Below are 18,380 nucleotides of genomic sequence, written 5' to 3' on the forward strand. Positions count from 1 at the left end.
AAAAAGTGACAAAAAGAACGTTCAAAGAAAAGAAATCTGGTTGCTATTTGAAGCCACGTTAAAATAGTCTTCCACAGATAATTCATATAAATACGACACAAATCAAATTTTGTTCCGTTCAATAAATCATTTCGAAATACCGACATTATATTAATGTGTCTTCGACAATTGTCATTTATTTCCATTTACAATAATAGAATGCAGGACGCAACAGAGAGGGCCCTTCCTTTCAGGGCAACGTATAAAATGCTATTTTATCTCTTCTCGATGTAGGACAGAGGATTAAAGAATTATCGACCGGCTATATATGTATATATCTATGTATATACATATAATATATATATGTATATATACATATATATATATATACTTTCGTCACTTATTAATTTTAGTGTAAGAAAGCTCTAAAAAAGTGTACATGGCAAACAAGTGTATATAAAGAGGTAATTATAACGACTGATTCACGTCGAACGTGAATCTTCCGCGTAAGGCAGAAATTATTTGGATATTCTGTCGTAGTGAATAATAGCGTATTATTTATGAAGCGATATTTTGTGGTATTACGACTTGAAAGACACCTTGCATTGCGCTATCGAGAGACTTTGGACTGGTATATCTTACTCTTAAAAGAAAAAATATGGTTCAAGATAATGTAGAAGAGGTCGGAAGATGGAGAAACGCCTGGCGGTTTATTATTTAAATAAAAACATTTTTGAGAGCGGTGATATTATTTCATTTAATCGACGCTAAACGTTGTCTAATTTTAGTTTTTACATTTTATATTCCGCGTTTATATACATAACGGCTGATTTAACGGATTTATCGTCCGAAATGGTAAACGCGTCACCTTTTGTTTCACGTTTTATTTCGTTTGTCAAGTACGTGAGTAAGTTTGATGTAATTGTATCGGACAATGCTATAACTTGCGGAAGGATTTGCGCGCAACGAAGGAAAGTACATGTCGACATTGTGATTTGTTTAGCGCGACGAAAAAAAAGCGTCCGCATAATCTTTTCAACTTATTTCAACGGGAGCATATACCATTTTTGTTATCTTATAAGTTACGTCGCGAAAGTCATTTAATTCCTCTCGAGGTAAACGCAAGAGATGGCTCCAGTCCAAGACGTTTAGAGTATAATATCATTTTTAATATATTAGATTAGCACATTTATTTGTTAACGTTTGTTACAACTGTGTATTATACTTTATCACGCTATCATTTGTACATATAGAGCGTAAGGAAATAGAACTATTAGATATTTCAAAATAAATTCATGATACAATCAAGGAAAGGAAGCCAGTAATTTTTTTCGCGTCCCACATCCTTTGCGCGTGTTTTATCGTATGTTAAATTGTACAGGGTGTAACACTGCTCGCGACGAAATAGAACAAGTTATAATAAATAGAAAAGTTCCCTTTGTGCGATCTTCCTAATTAATAAGAATTTAATTAGGGAATTTTTACTAAAAAGAGAAGATTAGCTTGCATCCGCGTGATTGTAATCCAGTAAATATCAATTAACAGTTACGTAATATCAAAATATAATAGCACATACAGATTCTAAGAGTATTTAGAGAATCGGTAAGTATAAGATATAGGAGTGTTTCTAATTTATTAGAATATTCTGGGTATATTTTGTAGAAGATTATGCAAAATCTGTTAGGAATGTAACAATGTAAAATCTGTACCCAACAATGTAATTATTACGTACAATGTACTTGTGTTATATTGCATTATATGGTGTTTGCTGGGAAGCGCGCTACGAGGGAAAGGGCTTGAGCAGAATGTTTTGTATTCTTAAGAGAACTTTCATAGGTCTTGAACTTTCTTAGGTACATGACTTTCTCGGTCTGATCGCTTGAAAAGGACCAAAACCCATGTTCGAAACGTAGCGATTCTTAAACATAAAAATTGCCAGATACGACCAACCAAATTTGATGTAAATTATTGCTGGCGATCCTGAAGATTTTTCCTGTTAGTTTATCTATTAACTAGCGATGTGACACTTATCAGACACCCTGTACAATTCAATATATTTATAAATATAGATTCAATATGTAAATATATATGCAAAAATGATTTTAAGCAAAGTTTGAAATTACCGCGCTTTTTCCTCGACGTTTACTCGAGAATCTCGATTCGAGATTTTAGTCAGTGTAATTCTTTTAATTTAAACGTTAATTTGAGTAACGAAGCAAGAGAAGCTATTTAATTAAAGTCGGGAGACATTAAGGTATTCGTTGTGAGAAATCTCGGCAGAAAACTTCAATTAATGCTACGGCAACTTCTTTTATTATTTTTTATAGAAATCATTGAAATACTCAACTGTTTTATAGCAAATAAATTCATATTTTCTATCCAATTTTGTAGTACGGTGGCCACTTATGCATTTATGCGATAACCACAGAACATGGCATATACATATGTATAATGATTAGCTGTGCTAAGCTGCATCGGAACGGAAGTTAACGGAAAATGGCGGAGCCAATCACAATCGGGAAACGATATTGGCATAACTCTACTTATAGGAACTCTAAACTGAGTCAATAGGCTTGTTTTCTGTTCTTACACTATAGTGAACTAGTGCAATAAATTAGAGTAAGACAGGCATATATTTTCTCATTCTACCTTACTGCACTAGTTCACCAGTGCAGGAACAGAAAACAAACCTCAAGTGTCTTTGTCTAACTTGTTCGTTTTCTCCCCACTCTTAGTGCCCATCTACAATAGAGATTTATATCCTAAGCCTTAAGAAATTGACTAATCACAGGGTCTGTTTTTATTGCTGCACTCCTAAACTAGTGCACACTGGTGCAATGAGTTGGAATTAGAGGTAATCTATTTGTTTCATTTTAACTTATTGCACTAGTTCAGTAGTGCAGTAATAAAGAACAGGCCTACAGTCGCGTATTCTACTCACACTTGACCGTGATTGGTCAATTTTTTAAGACTTAGGGCTTAAATCGTCTATTGTAGACTGGGACTTAACGCTGAGCGAGAGAGAGATTATAGACCTGTTCAGGACAATAAAGAACAAACCCCATGACTCTTTGGATATGTCTGCGCTCTAATGTTTAGAACAGCGCGTCCGTAGTCTAGTATATAAAGGCCTTCACACATAAAATTCCGTAAGGACGTAAAACGTAAGCGTAAGAAAATCAACAGGTTGGATTTGCTACTGCTTGCGTCATTGCCTTACGTTCTCGACTGTGATTGGTCGATTTTCTTATGCTTACGTTTTACGTCCTTACGGAATTTTATGTGTGAAGGCCTTAAGTCTATAGGCTCGTTTTCTGTTCCTACACTGGTGAACTAGTGCAATAAATTGGAGTAAGACAAGCATATTTCTTCTCATTCTAGCTTACTGCACTAGTTCACCAATGCAGGAACAGAAAACAAACCTTATGGCTCTACCAGGCAACCAGGCGCCATGCAGTGATGCCGTTTGAAAACGTCAGCCACATCGCGACAGCGGTGGTGGGGATAGAGTGGGGATGGTGCGCACACATAGGCCGTTATTCATAAGGCCTGTTCTTTATTACTGCACTACTAAACTAGTGCAATAAGTTAAAATGAAACAAATAGATTACCTCTCATTCCAACTCATTGCACCAGTGTGCACTAGTTCAGGAGTGCAGCAATAAAGAACAGACCTATAGTCCGTTCTTATATTTAAGATCATCTTAAGTATACTCTTAATGTGTTTTCAACCAATCACAGAGCCGTATTAGCGTCTTAAGACAACACTAAAGCCTCCGCTACAATGATTCTCGGTTCTGTCTACAATGGTCGTAGTCGTAGTCGCTCGATAAGAATTGACCAATCGCAGTCGATTATTCTTACGACTACGACCATTGTAGACAGAACCGAGAATCATTGTAGCGGAGGCTTTAAGATGATACTGAAATAAGAATCGACTATGAATACCGGCCATATACAGCACGTAGCCTGTGTGCGGCACGAGAGCCATCCCCACCACCGCTGTCGCGATGTGGCTGATATATATGTTCTGTGGTGGCTGACGTTCTCAAACGGCATCACTGCCAGGCGCGTGGAGAGGATAGGGTGGGGATAGCACTGAATTCTCGGCCGGCGTCAGGCAGTACAAGTTAGAAGAAGATAGCGCCGAGCGCTACCCTACACCCTATCCCCTCCACGCGTCCGGCTGCCTGGCAGATAGACGTAAATTTAAAAACGTTCTGCCAGGCAAGCAGGCACGTGGAGTGGATAGGGTGGGGATAGCACTGGATGCTCGGCCGGCGTCAGGCAGTAGAAGTTAGAAGAAGAGAGCGCCGGCGCTACCCCACACCTTATCCCCTCCACGCGTCCGGCTGTCTGGCAGAGCTTCCAACTTCCAGGGCTGCGTTCAAAAACGTCACCCGAGTACCCCAGAGTATCATTTTATCCTTGTTTAACATACGGTGAGCAACAAGGATAGAATAATACGCTGGGGTACTCGGGTGGTGTTTCTGAACGCAGCCCAAGTTTGCATTACTGGTTGCAACAGTTTGCGATGACTGGCGACGATTTGAAAGTGTTGTGGGCGAATTACACCAAATGATTTTTAAAAAATACCTTTTGCATCATATAAAAGAAAAATTCTACATATCCAGTATACATATGTATACTATGTACCAAGAAACTTTGTAAGGTAAGGTTAGAACCTAACCTAACCTAACCCAGATTTATAACACATTTTCGGTCGAACATATGTTTATCTTCAGGTTAATCGTTCCGGGAGCGCTAAAACCTATGTCAGTCCCAGTCAGTCGAAAACGCTATTAGACGGCAATAACAATGAGAAGGTTGATAAAAGTCAAGAAGATGCGCGAAAAAAAGGACAGCCCGAGAATTAATTCAGATCTCGGGGAGGAGGTTTTCAAATCCGTGATACGCGCGCATCGACCTGTGCAATCTATGGTTAAATTCGCGGCGGAAGTACGTCACCAGCAAGATGTTAAACGTTGAACAGCGGCGAGATGGCGGGCGCGTCGGCCGCGAGTCGCAACGAGCCCGTACGGAAGCGGCCGAAGCGGCTGGCAGCGGTCGCCATTTTGTCTGGTGGGCTATCGGGATCATCTTGTCTCTGTCACCACGGTTATTTCGCCTGTGCCTCGTTGGAAACGAAGTAAAAGAGCCGCCGCCTGTGCCCGCCGTGTGTGCTCGTATAACGCGCCGCGCCGCTCCGCTCCGCCCGCACCGTCGCAGCCGCAAATGGCTTGTCTGAACACCCTCAAGCAGGAAATCAAAACGCTCGAATCCGTCTTCCCCAAGAGCCATGAGAGGTTTCAGATAATGTCTGCGAGCGTGGACGAGCTCAGCTGTAGGTTCGTCGGTAAAAATGGGAAGAAGTACGAAATACACGCTAATATCACAGTAAGTGCAACAGCAGGCGTCACCACTCGGAGGGGGGGATGGGTGTACGCCGATTGTGCCGCTCCGCGAGACGGTCGCTAGGCATTCTCGCGTGCGAGTCAATGAGCGAATGCGCGACGAGATTGTTATGTACGTGCGTGCGGTATACGGTCCTTCGCATCTCCTCGCCGCGTACTGTCCCCTCGCGGACGACCGGACAAAGGACGACACGCCGCTGTCTGCTGCCGCGGACATTCGACCGCTCGCTTATCGCTACCGCGTCTCGCTCTCCCGTTCTCCATCGATTTTTTCCTCCCCCGCGACCGCGAGGATCCTCTCCGTCGGCGAGTCGCAGAAGGGTCGACGTGCCCGTCCCCTCGCGCAGGGGATACCCGTCGTTCTGGGATCTTGCGGGCATTGTTGTTTTTTTTTCTCTCTACACCGACGTGTCAGAGACAAAGGTGGTGGAGAGAAGAGGATTCGGACAAAGAAGAGTCGTTCGCGAGTCTCGGCGCCTCGTGACGTCTCGCGCTGGCTCGATCGAGCGTCCCGCATTTCGGAAACGCAGTTTAATCGACGGCGCGAGCCGATCTTTTCCTCCCTCCCTCCCCCCTCGCGACAGTATGCGATCTGCGTGCGTATGTGTGCACATGATATATATATAATATGTGTATGCATGTGTGTGTGCGTGTGCGCGCGCGATGACAGCACGAGGAACGTCGCAATCGAGCGCGATCCTTTTGCAACGCGTATTGCCGCTCGCGCGATTACGGCGGTGGATATTTCAGCATCATTTGCCGATTACGCGACAGATGTCGGCACGTCGAGCTGTGTGTGTATGCGTGAGAATTTCTTTTTTCGGACGTTTTCCTGCGCGCGCGCGCGTTTAAATGGACGTGTGACGCGCGTACTTGCACCGTCTCGGGCGCGTATGCGAGGGGGCTGACGTTCCGTGTTGACAGTTTGTTATCTTTCGTCTTGCAACACCGTCCTGTTACGATACGGTGGCGGTGTAACCGATCGCGTCGAGCCGCGCGCATATTATAGATGACGATTTTGTTGTTTGTTACGCCACCGAAGTTCTATCAATGTTAATGATAATCGAGTGAATAATGTTGACGACGTTCACGCAGGAAACCTATCCTTCAACGCCGCCCGTCTGGTTTGCCGAATCCGAGGAGACTAGTGTTACGAACGCTGTACAAATATTAAGTAACACAACGGGCAGCGACAACCATGTAATCAACCAAGTTGGTATCCTATTGAAGGAGTTGTGCAGACTACACTCGTTACCGGAACCGCCGGACGTCGAGAGGCTGAGAACCGCCTTGGACCCCTTACGCTTAGGAGGATCGAACGAAGCTGTGGCGCAAAGGATGGACGCCGAGGACCTAGACGATATCGACGAGGACGAAGAGAGCGAGACTGAAGAGGACCTCCATTTAGACATGGATGAGGGAGACGCTAATTCTAAGAATAAGGTAGACAGAGATGAACTTACGTTGGCTCGCTACTATTTTACCGACCACTGTCGTCAATCTTTGCCTAATGGAGGTTAATCTGACGATACAGAGCGAAGAAATGGACTTGGAACATCTTGCGACACTGGAAAGGTTGAGGCAGAATCAGAGACAAGATTATTTAAAGGGATCTGTTTGTGGAAGTGTACAAGCCACCGATAGGCTCATGAAGGAACTGCGTGATATATACCGAAGTGACAGCTTTAAAAAGGGTATGTTACCTTTAAAGTCTTGGGACAAACAAGTCGAATTTTAATGATTATTATACGACAGCTTGGTATCTTCACTTTTTTTTTCATCAAAGTGAAATAATAAAGATACAGTTGCATTTCTTAAATTCCTTTGATTTTAAATACAGACAAGATGCACTCATTAACTTTCTGGAAAAAGATACCAAGCTCTTATACATATATTTTATATATAGTTCGATCAATGTCGAGTCACAGTTTACGAGACTATTCTCCATCAGATTAAAAATAAATCAATTTCGTTGATTACAAGATTCTTGTATATCCAGTTACAATTGAAAATCAAGAGATGCTTTGTCAGTACATTTTTAATGCTTGTGAAATTATCTGTAATTTCTCCGGGACTTTTGAAAGGATGCAGCGTTTCGTGTTCTAACAATGTCATTGCGTTCAATTGAGACATTTTTTTTGAAAATTATGACTTGATATTAGTCAAATGTTGACTTCAAAATTATGTTTGTTAAATCTAATTTCTATCCCACCAACTTTTCCAACATCAGTTTTCATATACTCTCATAAATAATTTACTCAAAAAATTTGTTAAAAGAATCTTGAAACGTCTTATATACATTTTGTCTTTTTTTTCCAGGAATGTATAGCATAGAATTAGTAAATGACAGTTTATATGAATGGAATATCAGATTGATGTGTGTAGATCCTGATTCACCACTTCATAGCGATCTCATTCTTTTGAAAGAGAAAGAGGGCAAAGACAGTATTCTTCTCAATATGCTTTTCAAGGTAGCTTACTCATATAAAATTAACTTTAAGAGTTAAACTTCGAACGAGATTTATGTATTCATTTGCCATTTCGTAGCAATGTTATTCACATTTCCTTTCAGACATTTTATTCTAAATCTAAATTTTTATTGTAGGAAACTTATCCGTTCGAACCTCCTTTTGTAAGAGTCGTGCATCCTATCATATCTGGCGGATACGTTCTTGTGGGTGGTGCCATTTGTATGGAACTTCTCACGAAACAGGGATGGAGTTCGGCGTACACGGTAGAAGCTGTTATAATGCAAATTTCAGCGACGTTAGTGAAGGGGAAAGCGCGTATACAGTTCCAGGGATCAGGTGGCGCTGGCAAAGTGTGTGGTGGACAAGGCCAATACAGTTTGGCACGTGCCCAACAGTCATTCAAGTCTCTTGTACAAATACATGAAAAGAATGGTAAGGATCTACTTGCTTTATACTGCGTTAATTGTTACATCACTGAGAGAAACAAAAAAATGTTTTGCGTTCCGCCAGGTTGGTTCACACCTCCGAAGGAGGATGGCTAATGAACAGTGGATTGCGGAAAAATACCGAAGATATGATACATGCTTACAGCTGAGACTTTAATTCGGTGTGTGCCCAACAAATAATTGTTATGATAATGATTTGATACACAAACACAACAGTAACTAGGTAACTTAAGATACTGAATTAATCTAACATATAATTCCTTTGATGGCTAAAAAGCTGCCGTACACCTTGGTTACGTATTCATATTTTTTTTCGGTCATTAGTAGTTAGGTCGCGAATTGTATCGATAAATGTAAGATATCATTTCGCTTTGAAATTGATTCTTGTGTTCCAAGAATCCCAGTTGTTGCTATCGCAGTATAGTGATTTTATGTGCTCCTTAACGATGAATATGTTGTACGTGCGAAACAGTGTAACTTCTGAAAGGTGCGTTTGCGCAATCGTGCTTCCTGTCTCTTATTAACGGGAGGAAAGTAAGATCAACGTTTTAGATTAATATAACAGTGGACAAATTAAGTTTTTCTTTTATTGTTCTATTGTATTACTTTCTTTACTTTCTATAAAGGAATTATTACGTTTCACGCATTTCAATGGCAATGCTATATTTCTTTTGCTAATGTATCTCGTAAACGAGTAAAAATAATGGTAGTGAAAATGCATCTCTTGAAAAAAGATATATATCACTTCTATTCTTGAAATCCTTTGCCAGGTATCTCGTAAGCGATATTAAAAATAACGTGAGTACACAACCAAAACGTTTCTTTCTTCAAAAAGAAAAAACCTGCAGATATAAAATGGCTAAGTAGAATATAAAAGTATAGCTTTACATCGGGAGGCTCTAGAGAGTACGATAATAGAAGTTACAAAAGTCTGTGCAAGCTTTTCGGACTTGCGATTAAGTATGTTTTGTAAAACTAATTTTTTCTATATCAATATTAATCAACTCAGATTTTTGACACGAGAAGCGATATTTTTTTACATTCGGCGAATAATATATTTCGTAGCATTATTGGATTAGATGGAACGTAGATCTCACAATGTTTGTATTGTATACGACGCAGTAATTAATATGGATGTTTATCTTTTTACGTAGAACATAAGAGTGAGTCGGATGTAAACATGTAGGTGCTGTAGTAACAAATGTTTTCTTAAAGTACCAAATATTACAAAAGTTTATATTGGCCTTTCCTTTGCAATATTATCGAGATAGCTTATATAGCTTTCTACAACGTATATATATCCCGTTGTATGTAATGTTCAATCGAATATAGGAGTTGTATAGATGTACATAATAAATACGAGTACTCTTTAGAGTCTTTAACGGAGGACGTAGATGCAATTAGAAGCTTAAAAGTTTTGGTTGTGTGTTTCACATTTACAAATCCATTCTAAAATCTATTCTTCATTATTTTCTCTATGATGCAATTTATAAGATGTAAAATCATGTACATGCAAGATATAATTTTTTTAATAAGAGATGCGCGAGCTAAATCTTATTCATGTAAAATTTAATTCTCATGTGCAAATTTGTTTTCGAAGAAAACCTACGAGTCCCACGCAAAAGAATTTCTAATGATCGCAAGAGGACATTTCTTCAGGCGATTTTTCACATAATTGACTATTATTTTAGCAGTAAATGGCCAAAGTGCTACATATGCACTTCTAAAGCGAATTTGTCCATTAGAATTAACAATGTAACGATATCGTAACGTTTGTAACTTTAGTGAATCTAATTTTTTCTATAAATTATATCTGTGAAGGTTACTCCTTTTTCATAAAAAAGAAAATCTTATATCTGTTATTGTTAAATGGACTTTTGCAACACGGCATTGACGTTGAGTTGCCGAAACTTAAGAAATTACAGACATTAAACATTCTTCGGATTTATATTGCACTCGTAAGCATTTATGCAGTTTGTTTTGTACATACATACATAAATACACCTGATTCATATACATGCATATACACGTACACATATACACGTATGCATTCTGTTCCTTATGCTTCATCTTCCTACGTAATCTCGAATGCGTAGTCTCTGTGACTATCATGTTCATTTGCAAACGTGTCAAACGTGAACATTTATGAATATCGAGTACGAGTAGTTGTGATAGGTATATTTGATTATCATTTCGCCAGAGTCGAGGAAATCTATCCCTCATTTTCGTTGTAAATATCGTCATTCGAAACAACCAACTATGACGGTTCGTAACTGTTAATACTTCAGGGATTTTTATTTCAGATGTATCATTACTTTTGTAATATTACGTTATCGTACGTGTCCGCGTAATTATCGTGTTTGCTTTAGGATGAATGAATATACCTGAAAGCCTATTAATCGTATGGAGATGGAGCAGTACATATGTTATTGGCAATAACGCATGTACATTGTATCGGTACACATGATTATCGGTATAACTGGATCGAGTAGCGTGGGTCACTAGTTTCGTTCGCGGTACAATTAAACTCGTTTGTGAGCAAATCATATGAGCAGTATCGTCATATAAATAATAAGTATAGGTGTGCGATCATCGAGCTCGTTGTCAACGGACACCACGATTTGTACAGCCGCCGCCCGTTTGACACTGAGTACTGGTTGTTCGACGTCGTTAAGCGTTATGTTCTTTGCCAAAACTTTGTGTCGTCTGTTAAGTTTTATTTTCTTTTTATATATAATAATTGCGTATGATCGCGGGGAGCAATGTGACATGTGTATTTTTGCTACAAATATCGTTAAGACTCTTCGATTTCTTAACGAATGTCTTACATTTGACATTCGATTCTTGCCGATATTCGTGACGATTTCAGAAGTCTCAGAGTCTCGATGTAAGGTCGACATGTCGCGCGCGATTAGTTCCAATTAATTACATTTAATAAAAGAGATACTGCGACGATTGACGAGAGAAGGTGCGTAATAACATAAGATAATAATTTTCCGCGGACTGTGTCGGGATTCGTTCCGGACGAAACATTTTGACGAAAGAGTGTGCGCCTAAAGAACAAGTGGAAGTTTGAATTAGTCGGTTCTTACACAACTCCGGGATGTATTTCTCAAATCTTTCGATTGTGTGCGGTGTAATGTAGTTGTCAAATTTTTGTTACGTATTCATGTTACGTAATCTTTCTATTTCAAGACTGATAAAAGTAGAACTCGAACATACTTTTCTTCCACGTTACATTTGTAAAATGTGTCTTTCACGCGATGCTTGGATTCGCGAGCATGATAATAAAAGATACTCGAGCAGTTTATCCGCGTCGAACGGGACTTTCTACGTACTTGTACGAATATGGAAACGTTATGAAATTTGTATGATCCGTGAGATTTTCGTACGGAGGCATTGAGTGCCAATTGGGAAGGGGTGGATATACATATCCCATTCCGAGATGTATTTGTGGCAAAAATAGTCGTCTAAAGTCTCTTCCAACTCATTTGTTCACTTGTCACGTTTTACTGATAACGTGGATATGTTTATTATGCGTTAAGTACATGCGGAATAATTGATTTATGTAATGACAAAAATTATTTCTTTTTGTTTAAAGGGAGAGCACCCGGTTCACGCGGAACATAAATAACCGACTGAAGCGACTGTAAAGCATGATACAAGCATACACATATGGAAATTATTACATCCACGTATACCTGGTTACAGATCCGCATTCTAATCAAGATAGAATGACAAGTAAATAATCTGCGTTTCGCTTGAACCGTGGTATTTGATCGTATCCATTTGATACTCCGAATAACGACTTTGTGTATCGTGTTAAGTATATATCATATAACTTAACTCTCTCGTATTATAACATTTCTGACGAGGGTCTTAGACTTCCGGATCGAGACATATAGAGTGCGGTCGTACGCGTCGAGAGAGATCGCGATTACAATTTTCTTCAGTTTCCTTCGTTTCTGCTGCAAATTTCTCGCGAATCGCCCTCTCTCCATCTTTTCCGCAAACGTAATATCGAGTGTCGTCGTTTTCTCGACGTGAACGATGTCGACGTTTCCTCGAGTCTAAACCCGTAAGTTAAATTATGTCTCTACTCTGTCTGCGTACCTATTTGCGTAATTAATTCATCGATCAACCGTGTGATCGATTAATTTTTGTTAATCGGTCGCGTCGTCTCATTGTCAATATCTATAATCTTAAGATTACTCTACGTATCTTCAATCTGCTCCACTTGTATATCGTACCATTACTGATTTGAGTGAAAGTTTCCATAATTCTAATATATCGAGCATTATACTTTCTCTCTCTTCCCCCCCCCCTCTCTATCTCTATCTCTCTCTCTTACACCACAATTTCACGTTAAGTTACGTTAATTATTGTTTAGGAGAACGCTACGAAACACAAAAATAAAGATTTTAATAAAAAAACTTATTTGGATGTGTATACATGTATATATACGTACGCGTGCGCCCTTTTTATGTTCACAGATGCAGCATCGGGCTATGACGAACAATTTTAATTACCAATCGCGTGTGTTAATATCTCCGATAATTTTCAATATGTAATACTACGTATATACACGAAAAATTCTTAATTGAGCGCCGGTATCGAGCGTATACGATTATTACGTTTTCGAATCGCGGCTTTCGTAATGCCCGTTCTACACCTAGGGATGATCCTACTTGTGGCTCATACGAGTGGAGAAGTTTACACGGGCATTTTAGTACGATTATCATACTAACAAGTATGATTTTTGTATGATTTCACTCTGATTTTTAATCGTCTTCTTATGCAGAAATGACACCCGAGTCCATAAACGGTCTCAATACGATCTTTGTCCATTTATTTACTCACTCGGATGAGCCACAAGTAGGATCGTCGCTAGGTGTTAAACGGGCACAAGCGAGACGCGCGAGATTTTCAAACGAGCGGGTCGCGCGTTTACCGACGGAAGACTCGTGGCTACGTTCAGTGTGCAGGCGCGGAACTGCAGTATCTGCGTGATTCTCGCGAATGGCAGATCGTCGGAGGATACGAGTCGTCTCGCAGCAATCTAATACGTTCGTTCGCCTGAAAATCGATCGCTTTAAGAGAAATCATGTAAGTTTCGTGCGCCGCGACGAACGAGTTGATTTCGCGCGATACATGGCTGTTTTACGCGGCGATCTGTAACGCGACGCGACGCTTCGGGATGACGTCGTGAGGTCAACGCCGCCGCGTTTCAATTCGTAATGAATGTGCCGCGCGTTCGGCCGGCCGAGCGTATTTAACGCGCATTTCTGTATCCGCGTCCGTCGAGCGAGCATTACTGAATAAATGATGATTCACGGTGGCCGTCGAAGCATCGATGATTCACGTTGGATTAAAACGGCGGATTTGGCGGGGCGGCAATATGGCGATCGGTGAGTAAAGTTACGCACGCGCCCTTTCCCTCGACTCGACGTCGCGATCTTCGGTCACTTGGGCCTTTCCAACCTCTTGGTATAAGCTAGTAGTTAAATTTTATGTCTAATTCTCTGTTTAATTGGGTGGCGAGACAAGGGGGTCAATTCTGTGTCTCACAATGTGGCGAAAATGCTCAAAGTGAGGGGCTTTGCTTCTTTCTGAGGGAACGGCTAGAGAGAGAGAGAGAGAGAAAGAGAGAGAAACCTATTCTCCTTCAGCAATTTTGCTATAGTGTAAGATACAGAATTGACCACCTGGGGGGGGATCTATAGCGTAAGATACAGGATGGACCGCCCGGGGGTCAATTCTGTATTGAAAGCCAACGGCACACGATACTGTTTTTCCGTACCGAATTGCTTACGAGAGCCAATCAGAACGCAGTTTTAGATCGGGTGACTTAGGCTGAATCCTGATTGGCTCTCGCAGGCAATCCAGTGGGGGGAAAAATAGTATCGTGTGCCGTTGGCTTTACACTATAGTGAAAAGGCTAAAAGTGAATAGCCTTGTCTCTAATTTCTAACTGTGGGTGCGGATCCCTCGGCGATCGGCGAGCGTTTTTAACCATCTTTTTTACCGACACAGTCAAATATAGCTTTTGCTCTTGTAATTCTTTTTATTAGCGCTTTTATGCACAAAATAATACCAGGCTAAGTTGCACAGACCGCATAGCAGAACATTTTCATACTTAAAACACTCACGTCAGAAATCTAATAAAAAAGATATTGGTATTTGAACTTTTCAATTCGTAGCTCGTACTAAATTTGAAATTGACTTTATAAAATTCGAGGGGGGAAACCGCTGACCAAAATCTTGTACACCAATGCCCACTAATGCCCGGTGGGCATTACTTTAGCTTATCTTTTTCTTTTATCCCAGCCATTGTATTGACGACTTCTTGATGACGTTACTCTCAGGTCAGAAAATAAGACTGTTAGTCAGGCTATGCTGAACAGCTGTACTCTCGCTAGAAGTGTCACAGCGCGAAAAAACACGTGTATTATGATAAGGGATGCTGTATTAAGCGGAAAAAGCTGCTTTGAAACTGTAAAATTTATGATCTTATTGGTATGCTTTTGAATTCACTCAAGATTAAGAGGATACGCCAGATTCACGAATTTTACAACAGTTGCAAAGCAGCCTCGCTAGCAATTAAACGTACCAATTTCACAAATTTATTCAGCACACAGGGACCATTGGCCAACTTTAAACCACTCGTGTACTTGAGATCACTTTGAATATTTATCCCTGAACTCCCGTCTTTATCTAATCTCATCACTTTCAACGTCTCAATAAAAGGTTTTCCGCGTTTTACACTGTATTTCACTGTACACTAATTGCTCATAAAAAATCACGTGTTTCGATAAAATCGCGAGACGTGCCAAGCACGCCGACATGGCAAGGATCAAAGTTGAAAACTGACTACCATCACCACCACCATCAATTTACCTAAACTAGTTGCACATAGTTCAAAGTTTAGCTGTTTCTTTTAATGTATCACGTGCCGCCGTTGCAGATCGTGGTCACTGTAGAATAGTAAAGCCTTGTGTCCACGATCCAAGAACTGCGATTCAAGTTCTAGTTCATTCTAGCTATTCCAGAAAAGCTGCAAGACGATTGGTTACATGAACCAATAGGGTATTTCAGTTTATGTCACGAAGACCCGCGCCCTTTGAGTCGTTTACAAGGCGTTGATGGAGGGCGACAAATAAAATTAGAACTAACTCTAGATTACGATATTATGCAATGCACAAATGTATTTACGCGGTCGTGCGAAAAAGACCTGGCCTTTACATCTTTTTTAATAATAAAAACGCGACCCACAGCGGGCGTTGGTGCACGTTTTCAAAAGTTTGCAAATTTTCCGACGGACCGCGTACCTGAAACGTCAATGAAAAATTTATTATTGAACGATTCATTTATATTTTTAGTTATTTTATTGATTTTTTTTCTATGATCTTTATAATCTAATCATTGTTCTAGTATTATCAAGATTTCATTTGGCGGAAGATTTTTTTATAAATTTCAACGATATGGAATAATTTTCTCGTAAACGAATTGCTCGACTAATTTTTCCACGATAACGAATGCACTTTGGCAACGTCTCCTACTCATCACGATTGACGCTGCCGATTATTTTTTTTTGGTAATTATCGTGAGGCAATTATATCCGTTCGAGATAATCGATTATCATTTGACACACCTGGATGAACAAAGCGTGAATTTTCTATATTGATTACACAAAGCAAAATCGATCGTTTTGAGCGCGAGTCCAGATCGAGTGAGCGAGCGCGAACGAATGCAAATCCGCGATGTTGTTTGCATTTGGCGATTAATCATAACCATATTCACAACGATGCTTAAAATTCTTCCACTGGATCAACCAATCGGAACTTTCTATTATGCGTATATTGAATTTGGCAATTAGCGACGTGTGGGCGATTGAATGCCATTTGCTCGCATTCATTGAAGCAAGTTGTCCGTTCGTGTTTGTTTGTGCTCGTTCGCGCTCGTTCGCCCGGATCTAGTTTTACTTGCACAAACTACACGTGACTACGTAATGTAATACCATCGACAATGTCAGAAACATTTCCTTGTTCCCATAGAAATAGAATTTTACTTTTGGTGCTTGCAGAGTGAGAATAACCAAAACGCTAAACTTTAGGCGATTTTTGGCGACTGTTTGGTACATATACCGAAGTGTATGTACCAGAGTGTACACTCAACGTCATAAATGCTCTTACACCTGAAGAAAGATATTAGGTGCCCATCTACAATAGAGATTTAAACCCTAAGCCTTAAGAAATTGACTAACCACAGTCGCGTATTCTACTCATACTTGACTATGATTGGCCAATTTCTTAAGGTTTGGGGCTGAAATCATCTATTATAGACTGGGACTAAAGAGAGATATTCAATAGGAAAATTTATTTTAATAAAATGAAGTTTTCTATCGGAATATGTTGAACTTAAAGGGTCATTCCACTTTAACAGCCCAAAAACTATGCTTATCTTTAACAATTTTTTTCACAGTAAATACACCATACTCTCTAAAATTTGTGGAGTGAAAATACTGCCATGGAGTGAAATGTTTACTCCATTGGAGTTAATATTTACTCTGTTGCAGGAAATATTCACGCCAATAGGGTGAACATTTCACTCCATGGTAGTATTTTCACTCCATAAATTTTAGAGAGTGCAATGAAATAAATCTTTTTGGGATTTATTAGGACACTCTTATATAACACAAAAAAATTATTGTCATAATTTAAACAATTTTTTTAATTTATTATAATAATTTAAGTTATTTAATTAATTTAAGCGTTTTCTACACCGTTCGAATGGCGTGTCAAAAAAGATGCAAGTCCGCTGCGTTGAGTTAAAAAGTACTTTTTAAAACATTTTTTCAAACTAGCACCATTTTGTTATTTTTAAATACAAATTCTTAATTGAGATTCGGGACATAGCGACACTCATATAGATTAAGGATCTTTTTGATTTTTGTTTCGGGTAAGCCTGAATAAAAGTCATCAATGCGGCGGACTTGATGCATCTTTTTGACACGCCACTTGAGCGGTGTGGAAAATGCTTAATTAAAAAATTGTTTAAATTATGACAAAAATTTTTGTGTGTTATTTAAGAGTGCCCTACTAAATCCCAAAAAGATTTATTTCACTGTATGGTGTATTTACTGTGAAAAAAAATGGTTAAAGATAAGCATAGTTTTTGGGCCGTTAAAGTGAAATGACCCCTTAATTTTCAGGTGTAAAAGCACTCGTGACGCCGAGTGTACACTTTGGTGTATGTATCAAACAATCGCCAAAAATCGCCTATTGCCGCAGGGAGGAATGTAGTAAAAATAAGATCGTCCTGGCTATCGCATTTTTTTCATTCTCGCAAAGACAGGAGGCATCATGTTACTTTCTTATCGAGTCTCTCTCTCTCTCTCTCTCTCTCTCTCTCTCTCTCTCTCTCTTATTTTTCAGCTGGTACTTAATTCAGCCAACTAACACTGTTGAGAACAATGTTACAAACACTTGGTTGATCAGCTTGCTCGATCAACTCAAGTTAATCGGACGGTCTCTGCTCCCTTTAATTAATTATTTCATTAAAAGATCGACAAGATATCCTTTTAGACCAATATACTTGTATTAACTTGTATACGACTCGTGCTAAACGGGATTAGACCGATTGACCGTAGAGCTAAGAGAAAAGTCAGATTCAGAATATAAAGTTTTCCTACAAATCTTTTTCCTGCACGTATACATGCATACAGAAGCAAGGAAAAATGTATTAAAATTATAATGAAAATTTTTATTCTTGTAAACTGATTCTGATATCATAATGGATGTTCACATAACATTGATACCGGGAGAATCTCTCTCATGAAGAATATATATCAATTCATATTATATATATTATACATTTTAATTAATGGAATATGGATTGCGCAGCCATGGATATTACATGTGGATTCCGTATTGAGAAAAATATCCTGCGCGCACGATTGCACAAAGGGGATTTCAAAAGTGATTGCATTTGGTTCGCGGAATTAGCCAGTCAAGTTCGGCGGGCTTCCGTTTCGGCAGGGCTGAACGATATTGCCTTGTTATATCCCGTTT

At 39.5% G+C, this 18,380-nt stretch overlaps 1 protein-coding gene across 5 annotated transcripts; it reads left to right on the forward strand.

Annotated features, from left to right (window-relative positions):
- Window positions 1–5,008: 5,008 nt before the first annotated feature.
- LOC105562221 (ubiquitin-conjugating enzyme E2 Q2) lies at window positions 5,009–12,759 on the forward strand. 5 transcript variants are annotated; one of them, XR_001008960.1, is made up of 7 exons: window positions 5,693–6,187; window positions 6,489–6,836; window positions 6,928–7,087; window positions 7,713–7,864; window positions 7,999–8,296; window positions 8,375–9,969; window positions 11,912–12,759. XR_001008960.1 is itself a non-coding variant. In XM_012012886.1 (6 exons), exons 1-6 carry the CDS (start codon window positions 5,215–5,217, stop codon window positions 8,404–8,406), a joined length of 1,152 nt encoding a protein of 383 aa, XP_011868276.1. In that variant the 5' UTR covers window positions 5,009–5,214; the 3' UTR covers window positions 8,407–12,759. The 5 variants fall into 5 exon arrangements, 2 of the variants coding, with proteins under 2 accessions (XP_011868276.1, XP_011868275.1); XR_001008962.1 differs by having other exon boundaries at window positions 8,375–8,533; XR_001008961.1 differs by having other exon boundaries at window positions 8,375–8,471.
- Window positions 12,760–18,380: the final 5,621 nt, after the last annotated feature.

Source organism: Vollenhovia emeryi, unplaced genomic scaffold (genome assembly GCF_000949405.1).
Source record: "Vollenhovia emeryi isolate VEMERY1.0 unplaced genomic scaffold, V.emery_V1.0 DF939193.1, whole genome shotgun sequence".
In the NCBI taxonomy this organism is placed as follows: Eukaryota; Metazoa; Arthropoda; class Insecta; order Hymenoptera; family Formicidae; genus Vollenhovia; species Vollenhovia emeryi.